The sequence below is a fragment of the Mytilus trossulus genome, chromosome 9 (genome assembly GCF_036588685.1).
Source record: "Mytilus trossulus isolate FHL-02 chromosome 9, PNRI_Mtr1.1.1.hap1, whole genome shotgun sequence".
Lineage (NCBI taxonomy): Eukaryota > Metazoa > Mollusca > Bivalvia > Mytilida > Mytilidae > Mytilus > Mytilus trossulus.
This window is the reverse complement of record NC_086381.1, coordinates 15,376,236-15,398,230: the sequence shown is the minus strand read 5'-3', so window position 1 is coordinate 15,398,230 and position 21,995 is coordinate 15,376,236. Positions and strand designations below refer to the sequence as shown.

General features: G+C 31.2%; 2 protein-coding genes across 3 annotated transcripts; both read left to right on the top strand.

Annotated features, from left to right (window-relative positions):
- Positions 1-1,688: 1,688 nt before the first annotated feature.
- On the top strand, positions 1,689-3,212 carry LOC134685199 (leukocyte elastase inhibitor-like). The gene has a single exon (XM_063544698.1). It carries the CDS (start codon positions 1,883-1,885, stop codon positions 3,041-3,043), a length of 1,161 nt encoding a protein of 386 aa, XP_063400768.1. The 5' UTR covers positions 1,689-1,882; the 3' UTR covers positions 3,044-3,212.
- Positions 3,213-8,927: 5,715 nt separating this feature from the next.
- On the top strand, positions 8,928-19,693 carry LOC134685198 (inactive hydroxysteroid dehydrogenase-like protein 1). Of its 2 annotated transcripts, none has more exons than XM_063544697.1 (9): positions 8,928-9,183; positions 9,857-9,979; positions 11,412-11,522; positions 12,295-12,353; positions 12,775-12,819; positions 14,280-14,314; positions 15,061-15,142; positions 18,467-18,694; positions 19,234-19,693. In XM_063544697.1, exons 1-9 carry the CDS (start codon positions 8,973-8,975, stop codon positions 19,384-19,386), a joined length of 1,047 nt encoding a protein of 348 aa, XP_063400767.1. In that variant the 5' UTR covers positions 8,928-8,972; the 3' UTR covers positions 19,387-19,693. The 2 variants fall into 2 exon arrangements, with proteins under 2 accessions (XP_063400767.1, XP_063400766.1); XM_063544696.1 differs by lacking the exon at positions 15,061-15,142 and adding an exon at positions 14,732-14,813 and having other exon boundaries at positions 19,234-19,690.
- Positions 19,694-21,995: the final 2,302 nt, after the last annotated feature.

The window sequence follows — 21,995 nt, the reverse complement described above, 5'->3', positions numbered from 1 at the left end:
CTTATGGTTTTTCTTGTATTGGTTACTCGAAACGTTATACAATTGTTGAATATACGAGCTACCTTTCAATTTTTCAGATTTTACAATATCTAGAGATATGATTTAATCGAAGGCAATTTTATATACGCCTTGTGAGAATATCCCACATTTTTGTTTTCTCTGAGGGATTACAAACGGTCTAAATCGCGACAATTTGACGCATATTTCGATATTGTGTTGTAATTTAATCGCGTACAACACCACTTTGAATGATGAATACCGTAAAAAACAAAGTTTATGACCTTATTATTATTTTACAACCTTAATACGGAAATTTATGTATCAACAACATATTTTTTTTAAATCTACTGATTTGAAATCTGATTGTTTTTCATTAATGTAAGAAAGTTAAGACAGCCATATCGTGCAGTATTAGTGCAGCTATTTAGTATATCTTGAATTGACCATCTCAAATCTAGATGGTCTTCCCACACTGCAAAGACAAGTTGTAATGCACATCTATGTACTTATTCATATTTAGTAATCAACTACTAGTTGTCTTATTGGCAATCATACCACATCTCCTTTTTTATATACTAATAATGGGCAACTAACATGTCTTAAAGAATCCTCAAATTCGGGCAATCCAAGTGATGGGGGCGGGGGTCCGGCGGTTGGACCCCCCTTTTTTTGGCCGATCAATGCATTTGAATGGGAGCATATAGTTGCCCCCTCTTTTACTCTGGGTTGGGACCCTCCCCCCCCCCCCCCATTTTTTTTAAATGGCTGGATCCGCGCCTACATCCATTGTATATTCAACACTAACCACTTGTTAAGTTGTCCTGGTATTTGTTCGAATGTTTGCCACTGAACTGTATGTGCAACACTCATGTCAATACTTAACCATCAAAGATATTATGATAAACCGTGTATACCTATGTATGCTGCTATCCCGTCAGGGTTACGACTCAATCAAATATTAGGAACTAACAAATGCACGGAGCCGCAGAAGGAGAAGATTTTTAGTACAGGACAACATACATTCAGATATTCGGGAATGAAACAAAACAACACAAGTTTAATGTAAAAAAAAAATACAGATTTATATCTATATATGCGAACGCAATAATTTTTAAGAAATGAAACATTCAATTGAAATATAATAATTTAACAATTTCTTTGAATGAAGCTCAAGATTAGCATTTGTGAAGAAAATTGTTTAAGGAGAGGAATTTATAAACGGAAACTTTGCAATGTTTTCGAATCCCTTTGTATTCGTGTATAATAATTATTGTGTTTATATGTATAAGTCACATAATTTTTATTTATAAGATTAGTTTCAAGTGAAGAAAATTGTTTAACTTGAAATTATTGTTCTTTAGGTGTTAATATGTAATATTAAGATATTATTTTTTGTCTATTGTCATTAAGATTGTTTCGTGTAAAATAAAATCAACTTTCTCTTATTTTAAAAATATACCATAAAGTATCATAGAATCGTGCCCGGGAAAGAATGGGGGTATGGTATCAGAGGTAGGGCTACGATATACTTGATAATCTAATCAGTCTTAACAACACCACAGCCAAGTTTATTATAAGACTAATGTGAAGATAGAAATTTACACTAAATATGCGTTTACCTATATCTGAACCCATTCTTATCATGTGAAGGTCATGAAGGTCACATAATATACATGTATCTACGTATATGATCATTATCGTACACACAAATACAAAGTGGTAAATATCGATCACATTCATTTTAATTTGTGTTTCCCTTTAAGCTACTTTCCGCATCGTAAAACACTTATACATTACTGTACAGTTGCTTGAATACGCCTACCCAGGAAGGATTGTAATAAAACCGACTGTTTTGCTGTTGTAAAGTGGATTATTAATAGTCATGTCTCAGCAACAAGAACTGTCGAAAATGAGTAGTGCGTTCGAGAAATCGGTTCTGGAATTCTCTTTACCACTGTATCAAGCATTAGACAAAGAAGGAAATGTGTTTATGTCACCGTACAGTGTATCTGCTGCGTTGATGTTACTTCTTTTGGGAACGGATGGTGACACTAAAAGAGAATTAGAATCTGCTTTAAACCTTCAGGGACAAAAAGGTTCTTCTGCCCATGAAGGATACAATTCACTGCATAACACACTATGTTCTAAATCAGGAAATGGTGTACTAGTGACAATAGCCAATAGATTATTTTCGAAACTAGGAGTAGATTTGAAGACAAATTTCACCGATGCTGCTAAGAAATATTATGGCAGTGAAGTACAACTTATGGACTTTGAAAACAAAGCGGAAGAAGCAAGAATTCAAATTAACTCTTGGATAGAAAAACAAACCAGGGATAAGATTAAGGATCTCCTTTCTCCGAATCTTCTGACGAAGGATACACTGATGGTTTTAACAAATGCTATATATTTTAAAGGCGATTGGGAGCTCAAATTTGATGAAAAAAGTACTTCGAGGCAACCATTTCACGTGGACGACGAAAAAGTGATCGAAGTAGATATGATGTTTGGTAAAAAGAAAGTTATGTCCGGTGAGTTTGACGAGATGGATTGTAAGTGTTTACAACTGCCATACAAAGGGGACACACTTTCTATGTTGATTATTCTACCAAACAAAAAGATGGGTTTGGAAGTGTTAGAAAGTAATCTGACCGTTTCGACATTACAAAAAGCCATTGACAGTACTTATAAACAGGACACAAACATTTCAATACCGAAGTTTAAAATCGAGGCTACGTTTGATCTCACTAAAGTTTTACCAAAGCTTGGCATCACAAAAATATTCGATACTAGTGCTGACTTTAGTGGAATCTATCAAGATGGTGGGAAAGATGTTTATGTGAGCGACGCCATACACAAAGCTTTCGTTGAAGTGAACGAGGAAGGAACAGAAGCAGCTGCTGCCACCGCTCTAGTAATGACCCGGATGATGATGCCACTTCCGCCATTTGAGTTTAAAGCAGACCATCCGTTCTTGTTTTTCATCCGTGAAAATGAATCTGGAACAATACTTTTCATGGGTAGATATTCAAAGCCGACCTAAAAGATGTGTGTACGCATGTGTTGAAACATTGAAGCCGAGAAGTTTCATATACTTGTCAACAAGAGTATCATGTAACTTTCATTTTGTGTAATTTAATCAGATTATATACTTATTGAAAATTTATAGACTAAGCATTGTGCAACTAAATAATAAATATGTTTTGGAAGAATTTTAGCTTTTCGTGAATATTTTTTTCCCGTTTACCATTAAAAACGTGATGTGTAATTGAGAAAAAAATACTTTCTAAATTAAAGTAACGTTTAAACTAGATTTCATTATTGTAAAAACAATTTTAAAATATTATTACGCCATGAATTAATTTATTGCACATTTTCCTCAAGTTGGTTTCACTATTCTTCCATACAACATGTTGGTGATTTTTTTAAGTGGTTAATAACTGTTGGCAATAAAAACTCATAAAGTTTTGTTTAGATAAAGCATGTCAACTGTTTATACTGTTATTATTGATTTATGAGCTTTTTCTAAATCAGATTTTGTGTGTGTGACTTTCTTTGAGCTGTTTTTGTTACTCAGTTAAACTAGTAGACAGTAGTATCATCATACTTTATTTTCTCCTATAGGAGATAAGACAAAATGCAAATAATATATACACTTATAAAGTTCTGAAATCACAAAATTAGAAATGTCAGCTTAATATTTTGAATGGATACGTATTAACAGTTTACAGTATTTTAGCAAGAAAAATCCTTCGTTAAGGACTTCCAAAAGATGTTCTGGTATTAAAATGTCACCGAAATCTTCATGGTTGCCAAGCAAACGATCTGAGAAGCTCTCGTCCGATTTTAAAAACCGTTGTGTACACGAAATTGAAACTAGTTAGTTCAGTTAATCTGTTATACAGTAAAAGTCCCCGTGATTGAAGTTATGTGCACATAAATATTTGGTGGTTCAGTATAACTAGAACAAAGTGTCCACAAAGTTTGCAATTTCCGCTAGTAGGGGAGTTTAGATATATGTTTCGCGGTTAAAAGTCTGTCACTATTTTTTGCATATTGCCCCAGGAAATCATAGTTATTGTTTTCAGATAATCTTAAAAAATTGACAAAATCGTTGTCCCTGCGCATTCGCTCTTCCCTATGAAGTCTTTCAATTAGGTTAACAGCACTATTGACAATCTTTTTCCACTGAAACTTGGTCGGGAATGTGCCTGTTTACACATATATAGTTTGTCAAAAATTTCAAAAAGGAGTACTTTGATAAAATTTCAATTACATCTGGGATCCATATCTCCGAAAAACTGGTATAGTCTGTAGATGAAAACTTGTTAAGTAAGATATTCCGCTTTCATTTCACCAAGATTACATAGGAACATCAGTTTCCGTTTTTCCACTAGTATTTGTAGTCTCTCGAGGTTGATCATCGATCGATCATATCGATTCACCTAAATCAGGTTTTATTTGCGCGGCTTTCTTTGAGATTTTTTGTTATTCCGTTAAACTATATAGTAGTATGAAGGCTTCATGCAGACTAGGGATTGATTGATTGATATCTGAATGTCCAGTCGCAAATGTTTCATATATACAAAATGTATCTAGACATATATGATGAGCTGCATGAGGGTATGACAACTTTGATAGAACCTTTATAATGATGGAGTGCTTGAAAGGAGCAGAAATGTTGTCTGCCAAAGGCTCTGATACATTAAAAAGTTTTTGCAAGGATAATAAATTTAACTTGCAGAGAGTGTGGTACTCATACTACTGAAGAAAGCTAATAAAACACTAATCCGTCTAGCATTCCTACCGGATGTTATTGCTTTTTAATACATCCGGCACATACAGACATTTTTTGTCGGTTCCATTTTCAACGTTTACTAAATTGATAACGAAAAGATATTAAACGAACATTGATTTTGCAGGCCTGATATACACACACATTTAGTAAAAATTGTTTTTCGGCCAATTTCTGATGATTTTTTTAATGATGGGACTCAATAATATTGAAGTTTTCTATGTAAGTATGGCCAAACTATAAGACAATAATAACTGGACTTCATCAAAGCTGCATGTTAGGAGCGTTGTATAATCCAATTATGAAACGAAATCGAATCATGGAGGTCCTGAGATTGAATTGTCGTACTATGATATTTCCGGAGTTCCTTGTCTCAGAAAAAATATCCTATATACCTTAATATAAAAATATAATTGAAAAAGTAAAATTATGGAAATAGTTATGATTTTTTTTATAATAGACTAGATTATAATATGTTAATTCATAGACTATATTATCACTGCAGCATAATACCCTACAATGACCCACAAAAGTTATTGAATCTTATTTCCAGTGCGGTCCTTTTAGGTAGAGACTTCCATGCATGTCACAGCAAAGCTAACTTCAAAAAGAGGTTGACACAAATAAATACAAAAAATCATTAAAAATTATCACAGATAAATGGTCAAAGCCTCCGTAAAACTAATTAAAAAAAACAAATTCACCATTAAGGTTGGATTTGAATTTAAACATCAAAAATATTTTCACTTGAACTTTAAAATTATATTACTTTGAGTAACTTTTAACAATTTCTATTACAAATGAATGAAAGTGATAGATTCGCACACTTTAATTCCTGGTATATAATATATAACAATTCTTATTACTATAGCTATAGATCTTCAAGTTGTATCGAAAGGTGAATCATCTAACAAAATAAGTATGCAAATAGTTTTGGCATATATTGATCAAAATGTTGAAATAAAACACGATTGAGTCTTAGTTGTTTGACTCTATTCTAATATTTAGGTTTTTATATCGTACATGCTGTACTTTTAAGACATAATATCATGGCTGGTAGCTCGATAGGTGAAGGATAAAATGTGTGTAGGCAAGTATGAATATGGATTAATCCAATCACATTTTGTGCCTGTACCTGCCAAAACTATCTGGATAATGTGTAACACAGTTTTGGGGAGTTGATGTGGTCTGTTGTACTTATGTACAATAATAAAAATTATTTTTGATGATGTCTTTTTTTTTCTAACAGTATCAGTCAATGTTTAGACTTAACCAATGCAATCCAGTAAATACAATACTTTTTAGATTCAGTAGAATGATGTTACTATTACATATCTTGATACGTATAGGTTGATAACAAATACTGAACAGTTTGAAAATAGACTGAACAAATCTTATATTTTTGTCGAGCCTGTGACTTTTGTCGCAGAAAGCTAGACACAGGGATAGTGATCCGGCGGCGGCGGTGGCGGCGTTAGCTAACTTCTTAAAATCTTTATATCTTAGGAGGTGGAAGACCTGAATGCTTCATACTTTGTATATGGATGCCTCATGTTACGAAGTTTACGCCAGTAACATGTCCAATGTCCTTGACCTCATTTTCATGGTTCAGAGACTACTTGAAAAAAAAAGATTTTCTTGTAATGTTAACTTCTCCCTTATTATAAGCAATAGGATAACCATATTTGGTATGTGCGTACCTTGCAAGGTCCTGATGCCCGTTAGGCAGTTTTCACTTGACCTCGACCTCATTACATAGATCAGTGAACAAGATTAAGTTTTGGTGGTAAAGTCCATATCTCAGATACTATAGGCAATAGGTCTAGTATATTTGGTGAACGGAAGGACTGTAAGGTGTACATGTCAAATTGGCAGTTGTCATCTGACCTGACCCCATTTTCATGGTTCAGTGGTTATAGTTAAGTTTTTGCGTTTTGGTCTGTTTTTCTTATACTGTATGCAATAGGTCTACTATATTTGGTGTCTAGAATGATTGTTAGGTGTACATGTCTAGCTGGCAGGTGTCATCTGACCTTGACCTCATTTTCGTGGTTCAGTGGTCAAAGTTAAGTTTTTGAGTTTTGGTCTTTTTTTTAGTACTATATGCAATAGGTCAAATATATTTGGTGTATGGAAATATTTTATGATCTATATGTCAGTCGCGCAGGTTTTATTTGAACTTGTCTAATGACCTCATTTTCACGGTTCATTGCTCAGTGATAAGTTTTTGTGTTTTGGTCTGTTTTTCTGAAACTATAAGCAATAGGTTAATTATTTGTTGTATGGAAGAATTGTTAGATGTACATACCTGCCTGGCATGGTTCATCTGACCTTGACCTCATTTTCATAGTTAATGGGTCAATGTTTAGATTTCTTAGTTAATGTTATTAATAACTTTATGTGACAGTTGTAATAAGCTTTATATTTTTGACAATTAGCATAATACCAATGATAAGTAAATAAGGCGAGACATTTCAGTGTGTGCACTCTTGTCTTCCTAGCTGCTAGATGCCATATTATTGCATGTGACTGGTCTGAATCTCGTTACAAACTAAAGGTTGTTTGCCAATTTCGAAGTATATATATGCTAACCTGCTATTGTTTCCTAGTCATTTCCTAATTTATAAAGTTATTTTTATAGTCTGGCATTGGATGAAGCATGTATAGAGACGTTGTTGGTAATCAATATATGAGCGCCAAGACGTACCTTACTGGACTCTGGAGAGCATTTGTATTGTTGTTGAATTGTAAATATTTACTACCACGTACATGTATTGTGTCCTCTTGCATAAAAGTCGTACATAAATCTAGGACTATGATGAAAGTCCCAGTTAAAGGGGCACTAGCTACGAGATATGAAAAAAAATGAAATATGTATTTTTTGGTTCAATGATTTTTAAAGTGTAATATTGAAATAATAATACACTTTCAGCAGTCAGTTTTGAAAATTGTGTCAATATAAGCATCAAAACATCGCTGCTTAATTATTTACTTGCAAGTGAATAATTCGATCTCGTTGAAACTTCAATTTATTTTGATTAAACACATTTACTTTCAACCTAAATTTAAATGTAAGCCCTTAGCTAGAGATGGATTACGCATGCATTATGAGTGTTCAATTTTTTAAAAAGGAAAGAATGTCAACAATGAAAGTGAAACAAGGGTAAACCCTTTTGTTGACTGATTCCGATCCCCAATTATAACTTTCATTCTTATACGAAAAAACGATAATTAACAGATATTTCTTACCTTGATATGAAATCAAACAGACCCAGACAAATTGCACGAGTTCACTATATGTTTATATCTATATTTATGATAATGCCGTCGGTAGTCATCGGCTGTCATATCGATGATTAATAAGATGGTGTCTAGACTAAAATACACACGAAATGCAAATACATGTATATATTACTCGAAGTACGCATTGTAAATTGGCTATCTTATACTTTTTTATAACTCAGATATACGTTTACGTAAATATGAGAATTTGAGTCAAATTGGTAAACATGGATTTGACAGCTGATAACCCTAAAAAATAGATACTGAATAACACAAAATAATCTAAAATGGATGATCTGTATCATAGGAAGAGGGTCATTTCCTCAAGAGCCAAGTGCTTTTAAATCATATTTTAGCTAACTAATCTCCCTTTTTATTTTTTCCCCCATTTCTGTGTTTAATTTTTCATGATTTATTTTCCGAAATTAAAGTTATTTTCAATATACCATAAAAGGGAGCAACAATTTAACTTAAAAAAGGGGGAGATCATGATAAGGGTTTTTCTCTCAGAAATCAGTTTTTTTTAGGTTTTCGACGCTATCAATCTTCTTTTTTCCACAAAATTTAACACTTTTTAAATTAATGCATGGGGAAATCTGAGATCAGAATATTATTTTTTGCCAGCCTTGACTACAATATTTTCCCCCATCTAATTGAGGATCAGAATATATAACAGTTATATGTATAGTTTGCCGCTGCCTTCCTTTCTATTTTCCACGAAAAGAGAATAGCAAGAGATTAATCTCAGGGATAACTTACTATATTAAATCATTATCTGTAGTTGGTCTCTTTTGTTCGTTTTTGTTTTTCGGTATTAGGTCAATCTTCTCTTTTATTAGAGGCTAGAAAAGTAGAGGTTTAGTAGATTACCGTAAAGTAACTTAAAGGTCGGGAAATGGCAGTAGTTGACAGCTTCGACTTTCTGCTGAAAGAATTAGAAAGAACCTGTACAAATACCAGAGATATTTTAGCAGTTATTGGTGTATTATATGCTTGTAAACGAACGCTACAATGTCTCACAGGATTAATTAAAGCAACAAACGACCATCTCCTGAGCAAACTTTCCTATATCAGCAACTACAAAAAACGTTTTGGACCATGGGCGGGTAATTTTATTCTAGAGAAATAAGTCAGCTTTTTCTTCTGTGATTACAAAGCTTGTATTCACACTTTCGAAAATTGCTGTAAGTTAAAAAGAATTGATTGGTTGATTTATTGAACTATAAGTCAATGTCCAGTGGCAAATATTTCAATAAATGTTTATAGTCCTAATAGTTATCATGCGTTGAAGGCTATTTCATTTTTTTCATGTTTCACTTCAAAAAAATAAAAATTGCAAAATGTCAAATTATTTTTGACTAGCAGATTTCAGGACAAGGAACAGGATGATGTCCATATTCATTGGTATTATAAATAATTATTAGCATTTCATTTGGTCTTGCTAATGTTGCCATTGATCGTCAGGTAATTGTCAGCATTATTTCAAGTCACATTTTAGCAAGCTTTGAATACTATTCCTGCAATTTTTGGATATATATCATGTATATACATGATATATATACAAGATGATGAAATTTTATTAGATTTCAAATTTGAGATAAATCCTTTAAGAAATAAAAAAGATATAAATAGTATTTTCATTGGGTCCTGATATTGTCATTGTTGGTCAGATCACTTTTTCACAAGGTTTGGATATTTTTTCCTGTATTTTTTCTTATATTTTCTGTAATTATGTACAATGATGTATTGAATGATGTAATCTTATTATATTTTTTTCAGTTGTAACTGGTAGTAGTGAAGGTATTGGATTAGCCTATGCCAAAGAACTTGCCAATAGAGGATTGAATATTGTTATGATAAGTAGAGGAGAAAATAAATTATACAGAGCAGCTAAAGATATAGGTATACTCTATAGTTCTACCCAATATATAAAAAAGAAGATGTGGTATGATTGCTAATGAGACAACTATCCACAAAAGACCAAAATGACACAAACATTAACAATTATAGGTCACCGTATGGCCTTCAACAATGAGCAAAGCCCATACCGCATATAGTCAGCTATAAAAGGCCCCGATAAGACAATGTAAAACAATTCAAGCGAGAAAACTAACGGCCTTATTTATGTAAAAAAATGAACGAAAAACAAATATGTAACACATAAACAAACGACCAAGTATTTCTAAGGGTATCCTCAATTGATATCCTGTTCAAGTAGTTTTTGAACCTGACAACTTTATTTTGGAAAAACATAATGTACATGTACAGCATGAAAAAAATGTATGCTGGTTTTCAGCCTTCTGAATGTCCTTGTCTCAGTCCCTCCAACCTTAATTTGTGGTCGAGTTGTCACAATTCATCAGAAAATAAGGAACAAAATTAACATTAGATTTAACTCTAATATGTCTGAGTTTATTTTTGTTTTCGTACTTATTCATTCATTTCTTTATTTCCTCTATTAAGAGATTCAATGAACAAATATATGTAAACAGATCAAATTACAAAAGTTTTCAAAACATGATAACACAATATAATATTACAATATATACAATACTAAAGTTATGTGATCATGGTAATTATATATATAACTAAAGAATATATATGTCTTCAAAAAAATTGCTCTCACTAACGACTGTTCATGCACTGGCACATTAATGAATCATCATTCTCCTTAGTCTGCTATATGCAGCGACACATTATTATTGTGCAACGTGGCCACATGGCAAAGCTTATCAAAACCTAAAAGAATGCAATATATAACTCCTCATTGTCGTATGAATATAAAGTTCCACAAATAAATGCAATTGAAATTTTTCAATTTCGAACTCCCACCACACATCTCTTATTGAATAAGTTCACCTTCAGCTACAACATGCATGACATTTACATATGCATCTTAAAACTGAATGTTACATAACTCACACATGTCTTCATTGGTAATCCTAATGTCGGTAAGCAGTTTTGTAATATAGTAGGCATTTTAGATTTCTCTGGATGATTTAGCACTTTTCCAGAATTCTGGAACTCTAATCGATAGGTGAATACTTCTAAAGCGAAATGCTAGATAAGATTGATATGTTCTATATGTCATATATCAATTTTGAAGCTCAGTAAGAGACATGTGGCGTAAATGCCAATCACTTGCACTGAATCAGACAATAATTATTAAAAATTTATTTTTTTATCAAATTTTAATTAAACTTGGAGAATCAGTTTTTAGTCAATTTATTTTACATTTGGAAGATATTGAGTTAATGTTTGTCATGTGTGTTGTATTTTTGTATACATTAAAGACAATATCTTATTACACGATGTTATTGTTCTATTTAATTAGAAGAACAATATAAAGTGGAAACCTGTACAATAGCAGTTGACTTTGCTCATGGTAAAGAAATCTACGAGAAGATTTGGAATCTAATTAAAGACAAAGAAATTGGTATACTAGGTATGTAACTTTATTCTGTATAAGGATAGCAGATGCAATATTGAACTCAATTTCAAACTTGTATGTTTAAAATGTTTTAAATATATTTTATTGTTTGTAAGAAGGAATGTGTTGAAGTAGGACATAAATTGCTGTGTAAGTGTTTATCTCATATCCCATTCAATCTGATGATAGGGACTGTCTTGAACTTGCATTGGTGCCAGATTATTAGGTCAATGATGGAGGTGTGAAGTGAATATGTGTCAAGAATTTAGAAGTATTATCCAATCTTTTCTTTATTGACAACTTCTATGAATGAAAAGATTATTAAGAAATAACTTGTTATCATAATGATATTAATTGAAATGTATGGATATTCAAGTTAAGTTGGCCAACTCACATGAAATATTTGGGGAAACTGCAACTGGACTGTAAATATAATCTTAAGCATGAGTAAAATAAACATGGAATGTATTCTTTTCCTTACTCTTCCTTGGATTGCAATCTTATTTAGTTTTCTAAAAATATGCTAGTTATTTTAATCAACCTCAGATCTATTTCCCCATTCAAAATACATCATTACATAGCTATTTTTTAAATCCTTGTGTAAATAATCACTAATTGCTATCAGGCAAAAAAAAGCATGGTGTAAAAAGCAAAGGCTTAGGCACTAAGTAGTTAATGTACCTGTAATGGAATCAGATAAAACATTCTCCAGTCACTAAGTCTATTAAAATACAAATCTTCTCTCTTTCATAATAAAGGAAATGACCTGCCTTTTTTTATTTTACAGTAAACAATGTTGGTGTGATGTATGAATTTCCTCAGCTTTTCTTAGATGTTCCTGTAGAGGTATGTAGAATTGGATAGTAATTGTGGTAATCAGAAAATACTGATATGTTCTATTTCTTATTAATTTGTATCCATACAATTTCAAGCTAGGGCAACACACAGGAATTACTATTGTCTTTGAATTTCCACCACACTTGAAGAAAATATATTTTTTAATAAAAGATACCCACTGCATCCTATTCAAGTATTAGTCTACTTGGTTGTACTGTTTAACCTCGAAGAAGCAGCAAACTATTAATTTTGGTGGAAAATAATAAAACTTATGGGAAGAGTTATTATTATCAGTTTTATTTTTTCAAAGAAGATAATATTAATATAATACTTTCTTAATTAATAAATTTGCATAGCAACTAGGGTCTACCTGATGGGTAACTTGTGAGTTTTTTAGCTGACATTTTTATGATATTCTTTTACTTTACAGAGATTATGGTCATTAGTGAATGTCAATGTGGCAGCAGCAACTATGGTATGTTAAATTAGACAGAGATGACATGTGGAGTACATTTTGTATATGTCAAAATAACAGCAAACTCACAATACAAACAAAATCTCTGGCTTATAACTGCTTGATATTTGTATTAAAAAATAAAAAATAGCACATACATTCATGACATTTCAAATAAACAAAATAATACCATCATATATTTACAATAAGCCTGGCATACATTGTAAATTTGTAAATCATGCTAGCAAACATTTTTATGGAGTAGGAAAATGAAAGTTTTCCTTAAAAATACAGCAAATAAAAATTTATCAATAACTATAAATACAAATTTTCAGTAGACCTGTCATTGCTATGCTATTTATTGAAGTTTATATTCATCATGTTCATCAACTGGTAAGGGCAAAGCAAATGATTTTTAGTTTTACTTTTTTTTTTATTTTGTACAATTTCATTTTACACTGAGAGCAGTTTTTGTAAGGGTCAGAGACAGGGTTTATCTGAACCTTGATTTTTGTCAAGCCTTCGACTTTTGTTGAAAAAGTGAGACTAAGGGATCCTTCATTCCGTCGTTGTCGGTGTCGGCGGTCCACGAATATTCACTCTGTGATTAATTTTTTTGAAATTTTAATAACTTTCTTAAACTATACTGGATTACTTCAAAACGTTTATGATCATAAGATAGTATCCAGAAGTAAATTTTGTAAAAATAAAATTCCATTTTTTCTGTATTTTACTTATACATGTAAATGAAATTAGTTTTTCTGCATGGAAATATTACATTTACTCTGTAGTTCAAGTTTTTAAAATTTTAATTACTTTCTTAAACTATCCTGGGTTTGTACCAAACTTAGACAGAAGCTTGTTTATGATCAAAAGATAATATACAGAAGTAAATTTTGTAAAAAAATAAATCCGTTTTTTCCGTAATTTACTTTTAAATGGACTTAGATTTTCTGTCATGAAACAACACATTCACTCTGTGGTTAAATTTTTTTAAAAATTAATAACTTTCTTATACTACTTTTAATTTGTACCAAACTTAGACAGAAGCTTGTTTATGATCATAAGCTTAGAGTATTTAGAATGAAATTTTGTTAATATTTTGTACCTGTGTATCTGTATTTTACTTATAAATGGACTTAGTTTTTTGCAGTTAACATTACATACAGTCTGCAGTTTAAGTTTTAAAACATTTATTAGATTCATAAACTATCCTGGATTTTTACTAAATTTGGACAGAAGCTTCTTACAATCAAAAGATAGTATCAAGAGGAATATTTTTATTGATTTTTTTCCTCATTTTGTTGAGCCTGTGATTTTCGGCAAAAGTAGGCAAGACACTGGGTTCCCTGGAACCCTTGCACATTTTTTGATTAAAAAATATGTATCAATATTCACATTAACAATATTAAAGTTGATTATGGCGAAGTTATTTATTGATATTCTGATGAAAAAAATATATTGTAAAGTTTTATTTACAGATGACACACCTTATAATGCCACAGATGGTTCAAAGGTTAGTATGCATACTAAATACAGGTATTAAAAAAGTATTTTATTTTTATAAGCTTTAAACCAATACTAATGCAGAAAATTTAAAGCTTAGATATAAAAAAAATCAGAAAATGTGTGCTCCTTCCCTAAGATATTGTTTTAAGTTTGTTATATTCTCTCTTCTTTTGTGATTTGGAAACTTATGCACAATGCATATAGTATAGTAGGTAATCCAAGTGTGATTACTGTACAAAAAAACAATAAAAAAGATATCTAAAAGTTCCCTGCATCTCCTGCAGTTCAGATAGTTAGGACCTTAAGGAATGATGTTTTTCACTTATGGTTTATTTTTTATACGTTTTGCATAGTTTTATTTAAAGAGAAAGTTAAAGAGAAAATATCTGAATAATTATCTGGACTAGATATTTTTTTGTTGCAGAGGGAAGGGAGCCGTTGTCATGCTTGCCTCTGGGTCAAGTTCCCAAATAACACCACAAATGACTGTTTATGCAGCTACAAAGGTTAGATGATAGTAACTTATGCATTTCTGTTTATTTTATTGAAAGACAGTTTAAAACCCATAAAAGTACTGAAAACACCAAAATCAAAATTTTATTGAAATGACCAGAATTTATAATATAAAAAAGAAAATGCACACTGATATAGAACATTAGTACTTTTATGGTATTTAAGCATGTCTTTCTCATCCTATGGATTGTGAGTTTGAGAGAAAATGTAAAATTTGAGTATAACAATTGTTTGTTACAGGAAAAAAGGAGCTATAGTTATGGTGTCCTCAGGTTCATGTTCAAAAATAACTCCACAAATGACGGTGTATGCTGCTACAACGGTTAGAATAGTGTTAGCCTAGTATGTCTATTGCATGCTTATAACATTCTATTTGTTGTAGCTTTCTTTTCTTTTTTTTTTTAGATAATTCATCAGATTTATATGATGTTTTGGTTATGGAAAAGAAAATATAGAACTATTATTTATGAATTGTGCTAAATGGACATTTTAAGTTGGCTTAAGGAATAAAAATGACAGAGTGAATAATCATCAGTTTCTCTTTTGGAAATTTTCAATGTAGTTGTCTCTCTTTGTTGTGAAAATGTTAGAAAATAGATTTGCTGTAAAATTAATTTTGAATCATTCTTTATGATTTTTTATCTGACTTTATGCATGTTTAAAAAATTAGCTAAAGCAACAAATCAGACAGCTTTTAACACATAGTATCAACAAATTGATTAATTTTACAGGATTAAGTTTAAAATGGTACATTTAGGGTGTTTTCTTTTTGTATATATATACAGACTGAGCACTATAGTTTAAGAAAACTCTAATTTTAGATATTCCTATGTGACAATCAGAGAAAGTAGAAGCAAACAAAAACACATACCAGAAAGTTATTTTTTTACAAATAAACAATTATTAACACAAATACTTATTTGCACTATATACAAATTCACATTTATAAACAAGTAGACAAAACTATTGATGACATGCATGCGGTTTTCTTAGCTTTCATTTATTTTTTTTGTAATATCATTGTTGTAATCATCTTATGATTTCTTGATTGCAAATGCTTTCAGTCATTAGTGTAGCTTTGTTATTTGTACAGAGCTGTATAACTAGATATACTGTGAAAGTACTTTTATTCGTGGGGTACCAATTTTCGTGGTTTTCATTGATGACTTTATCCACAAATTTAAGTGTCCAACAAAATAAAACAACTATTGTCCAAATCAAGACATGGAATGATCCACATAGTTAGGTTTGACTACTGATATGATCTAGAGAATGCATTGAATAACGCCAAATCTGAGAATACTATAATGGCAGTCACAGAACTACAACCGCATCCAGGATTATACCCATTTAATCTATAATAATATAAACTTTTGATCTTTAAATTCTCATAAAAATATTTTTGATCGATGAAAGTAAGATTTCCGGTATTGATATGCTAGTGAAGGACTTTTTTTAACAGGACACTACTATGTCTTACACTAGTATAATAAAGTGTCCATTTTATATCCTCATAGTTCTCTTACATATGGAAAATAATAATTTCATGCTGGGTTTGATTTTGATAAGAATTGTTTGACAATTCAAGATACGTTTATAGCATTTGTTTATGTTACTGTTTTCTTTAGGTGACATGTTTATGGCCTAATTAACACCTTTGATGGTCTTTAATCTGTTGATCACTTTATCATGGGTTATTTAGTGTTATCACTACAATTTACATGGGTCAATGTTTATTTTACAATTTCTTCAATCCAGACTATTTTTTCGGGCGTATGACATTTGCGCCGATTTTGAAAATTTTCATTCTTTCATTTGCGCCGATTTCATTTTTTCATTTGCGCCGTTTTTGTAGTTTTTCTTAATTGGATTTACAGGTAAGGTACAGGTAAGTTCATACTTTTACATTGACTGAGCACAGAGTATAAAGACAAATCAAGTGACATTGCAATTGGTAAATGGCTATCCCAATGTTTCGGGTTACCATTCTTTTCCCTCAATGAAATCGATGACTGCTTCAAAGTTGACATTGTCTGACGCTCCTTCTGATGACAAATGTCATACATTCTTAGACAACGTACAAGTACACATTTCATAACGGTCAATCAATTCATGATGGCGTCCATAAATTAAAGAAGGGATGATTTCAACTTTACCATTTGGAACTCTTGGTTTAATAGCTTCCTTGTGAGAAAATGTGAACTCTAGAAATGCCCTACCAATACATATGCCAGACAAAGAAAAGATGGCCTTCGTTATCGACAATTTTGCCAAATATAGAAGAGACAAAATCATAAGAAAGGAATATATTAGATGTGTTGCCTATACATACTCAGCAAGAACAGATTTATGATTAGAATGTATTCAGTTTTTATGGATTTGAATGCTGCTACATATATCTTTAATTCGTCATTTTAGTATAAACAAAGGCTTTTATCTTAGGTTTTTTTCTTCTTCTTGATTTAAAGCAGGAGACAACAGTTATATTGACAATTCATAACACATGTACAACTGGCTAACGGAAGAGGTATTTAATGATAAATGAAAATAACATTAATGGGATGGAGAGGTGTCTCATTGGCACTCATACCACATCTTCTTATATCATTTCACCTGTAATTTACCTGTTATTTACCTGTAAAAAATCGGCGCAAATGAAAGAAAAAATCTGCGCAAATGAAATAGAGATCGGCGCAAATGCAAAACGCCGATTTTTTTCAACCTTCGTTTCTATAGGCTTTAATTTTTCAATTATTTGTTTTTAAGAAAACTAAAATCCACGAATTTAAAAACCCACGAACATGTTAATATTGCTTTAACCAAGAAAATTGATACACATGAATTAAAATACTTTCACAGTAAAGAAGAATATAGCCATTTTAGATTTTTTTTTTTCTAATGACTTCTTGATGTTTTTGACTTCCTTGAAGTGCACATTTCCGGTAAGTCACTGTTTAATCAATGAAATAAACAAAACATATTTATTTATATTGGATTGGGATACAAGTTAGGCAGCAACCATTTGATTTTCTGTGGGGGCTATGGTTTTTTTTTCTACGCAAACTTTTTTTTTCGCCTTCAGGGAAAAACCATCTATTTTTTTGGCAACAAGATGAAAACAATTTTTTTCTTTCAATTTTAGCCTTACATATAGTGGCAGCTAAGGGTGAAACAAACAATTTTTTTTTCTCAGGGTCAAAAACAAATTATTTTTTTCTCCAAAAACTGGAAACAAACTTTTTTTTCCAAAAAAAACCATAGCTCAAGACCATACTTGCAAATAGTATCAAGGAAGAGCCACAAATTTAGTCACTGAAATTTTCTCCGAGGATCGGGAATAGAACCAGGAATCTTTGTGTTTGTAGTTCAATGTTCTAACCACTACACCATGGCTCTCCTTTAACACAAAGTTGAACATCTCTTGCACTGAATGGCAACAAAACTTCACTACTCACTTAAACTGGAAATTCCAATGTATTATTTTTTAAAACAACTCTAAAGACATTTTTCATATACATGATATATGTATAAATTAACACAGTTGCACAATGCTGGAATGAACATTATACTACGGTTTATCAATCATGACATTAATCCAACAAAATCTGTATACATTCTAATAATAAGATGATATTTTACGTTTCAGTATTTCCTGGACTATTTTGCCAGGGGATTACAATATGAGTACAGGAACTCAGGAGTAATTGTACAGTCTCTGATGCCGTTTTATGTTGCCACCAGAATGACACGCTATAGTCAGACATTATCTAAACCTGGTTTATTTATACCATCAGCAGATACCTATGCCAAATCAGCAATAGCTACACTGGGATACAGTAGTAGAACATCAGGATACTGGCCACATACTATACAGGTATATGCATGAAGTGATATACAATTGCAATCAACTTATGTTTTGGAGTAGTTGATACTCATAGTCATCATTTCCAAGACAAAGAACATGTTGTCATTTTCATAAATTGTTTTAAATTAATAATGGTTGAGAGAATAGAAAAAAGTACCCAAAACTCATAGATCAAAAATAAACTGACAATCGCCATGGCTAAAAAAAGGAAAAAGACAAACAATAGTACACAAGACACAACATAGAAAACTAAAGACTCAGCAACAAAAACCTCATCAAAAACATATTTCATGATTGTTATGGTTTTTTTTAACGACTTTTATGTTTTATTAATCAGGCCATTTGTTTTCATTTTTGAATTGTTTCCCATTTTGCCAATCTTTGACCAATTATAATTAACTATATGGTATGAAATTTGCTCATTATTGAATATTGTTTGGTGGTCTATAGTTGATTACATTCACATCTTTTGGTCTTTGGTGGATACAGTTGTCTCATTGAATCCCCTTATTTCTATGCATATGTAATATTACTTTATTTCATTAAAGGCATGGATATCAGATAGCATTCCTGAATGGCTATGGATGTGGGGAGCCACAAGACTGAATAATGCCTTACGTAGACAGGGACAAGAAAAGTTACACCATAAAAAAACACTCAGGAAAAGGGGAAGTGAACTGTCTATTGGATCAGATTCTTGATGTTAAGAGAAAATTAGAACAAACTATTATGCATGTACTAATTTATGAGAATAGTGAAAATTACATTGCGAAGATTTTTCTTCTATTAAGATGTATTACTGAAGTAATTTAACATTCATGTGAAACTGATACTGGTTTAGTTCTAAGAGTTGAAAACTGTTTAATTCAATTTCTGTTTGAGATTGTTGTTGGACAAGTTTGATATATTTTACAGAAAAAATAGTTATAACTGAATGAATTTCCTAATTTTTTTCCAATATTAAAAATTAATAAATTTTGTATACTATAAATACAGAATTTGGGCATGCATGCATTAATTATTGCAATCGGTAAATCAATGGACAAGCATACAGCATTAATTTATATAAATTTCAGGACATTTTGCATAAAAACGAAACTGTAAAAATTTAAAATACATCTTATTATTTTTGTGAAACCTATCTTGTCACAATAAATGTTTGCAATAATGATAACATCACAAAATTTCCGAGATATGGTTTGTCCAGAAAAATTGCAAAATGAATTTATGCACCATTGTATGTTGTAAATATTCATTTTATTGTTCTTTTGTTGTAATGCAAGGGAAAAAAAGAAGGAATTGTTCTATGTTTTGCTGGAATTATTTTTTATATAAGTAAGTCTTAACGATGTTGTTAAATGCCAGTTCATGAACCATGAAATTATAAAATGATGAAAATGTATTTATGAAATGATTGTTTGTAAAGTGCTTGTCTTTTTTATGAAGTTAAATTGTTGTGCTACATTGTAATGTCTGTGCTATATTGTAATGTCTGTGCTATATTGTTACGTCTGTGCTATATTGTAATGTCTGTGCTATATTGTAATGTCTGTGCTATATTGTAATGTCTGTGCCATAGTTTTATAGAGTTGAATTCAATGATTATGTTTATTTTGTATCATCATTACAACAGTTTCTGTGGCCTGGTCTTACCAAAGGCCAAAATTTATTTATGCGTCTGTGATGAGCATGCTGTATTAAGACGTAATAGCAAAAACTTATATAAAACTCAGAATGAGAAAGATATGTCTGGATGGAGTGACAGTACTCTCAGCAAACTATAACTTTGAGAGATTGCATGCCAAAAAATCATGTATCATATTGTTAAATATATGATAAATATAGAAATAAGGAGATATGGTATGAATTCAAATGAAACAACAATCTGACAAAGTTCAAATGAAGTGAATGTAAGAAGTTATAGGAAACCGTACAGCTTTCAACTATGAGAAAAACCCATACATTATAGTCCGCTATGAAAGGCCGTTAAATGAAACAACTCAATTGAGAAAACCAAGGCTTAATTAATAAGAAAACTATGAGTCTGGCTCAGCCATTTAATCATATACCTCCATAATAATTCTATAGTTCCCTCTCTCAATGAAGTTGATATTAAATATTGGGGTGCTCCTAGCCATCCATGTCCACATACACATGTATGGAAGGCAATAGGTTTTCAGCATCTTTGAAAGATTATCAGATACCTGTCAGATGGTGAAAATTAACATAACCAATGTAAAAGATGCATAGTTTTGTGGCTTTGATTAGTTTTTAAACATACTGGTACATGTCACATGTTTCAAAGATGTGTTTTTAGCGTGATAGCTTCAAAAAGAAATGGTCACTTTGATCTATATTAAACATAACGAAAATTTGATTATGTCCTAATTCAACTCATGTATTTTATTAAATAATGTTAAAGCAACACATCAGAATGTAAGGTGATGTAACTTTTCTTAATGAAGACATTACTCATTTAAATTGTTAAATGATTTTCAAAAAAGTTGACTGAGGTATTTATTCAGAGGGGATGTGTGTGTCTATAAATATAGGAAGATGTGGTATGAGTGCCAATGAGACAACTCTCCATCCAAATAACAAGGTATAAAGTAAACCATTATAGGTCAAGGTACAGAGCTTTGGCTCACACTGAATAGCAAGCTATAATGGGCCCAGAAAATTATTATGGTAAAACCATTCAAACTAGAAAACTACCAATCTAATCTACACTCAGTAAAGAGAATGTCATGGTATATGGTAGTTAAAGAATTTTCAACAGTTCTTTGAGTTGTACATAATTGGCCAGAAATTTTAGGCAATTTTTTGGCCACAATTCAACAATTACTGTAAATTCAGGGTTTATTTACAATAATTAAGCTATTAAGAGAAATTCATGAAATTATTCCCTTGTTCATTGTTGTTATGGAAAGAAGATTCAATCATATACAAGAAAAAAAATGAAAGTTAGATCTTTGTGAACAAGTATTGAACCACAACTTGCAAAATTTAAAATTGCGTGAAAATAAAATACTTTTACAATACTTCTTTTTTTCTGTGGCAGATCAAAAATGCAAAAAATGATCATTATGACAAGCTGTATCTATCTAAAGAAATTGTGGAAAACTGTTTACTTGTTTTGGAGTTGTTGCCCTTGAATTATTTTTTTTCTCATATTGTTGTGAAAACTATATGAGCTATGTTAAATATGTAAAATTCAAAACTGATCAGCAGTGCAAGAGTAGCTATAGTATGTGCAGATAAAAGTCCAACTCAGCAATTGGCATTTTTTTTGACATGGTTTATTACAAGA

Coding starts and splice junctions, on each gene's coding strand:
- LOC134685199 (XM_063544698.1), top strand. CDS start 1,883: ATGTCTCAGCAACAAGAACTGTCGAAAATGAGTAGTGCGTTCGAGAAA.
- LOC134685198 (XM_063544697.1), top strand. CDS start 8,973: ATGGCAGTAGTTGACAGCTTCGACTTTCTGCTGAAAGAATTAGAAAGA. Junction 12,820..14,279: donor ATGTGGCAGCAGCAACTATG/GTATGTTAAATT, acceptor TTTTATTTACAG/ATGACACACCTTATAATGCC. Junction 14,315..15,060: donor ATGCCACAGATGGTTCAAAG/GTTAGTATGCAT, acceptor TGTTTGTTACAG/GAAAAAAGGAGCTATAGTTA.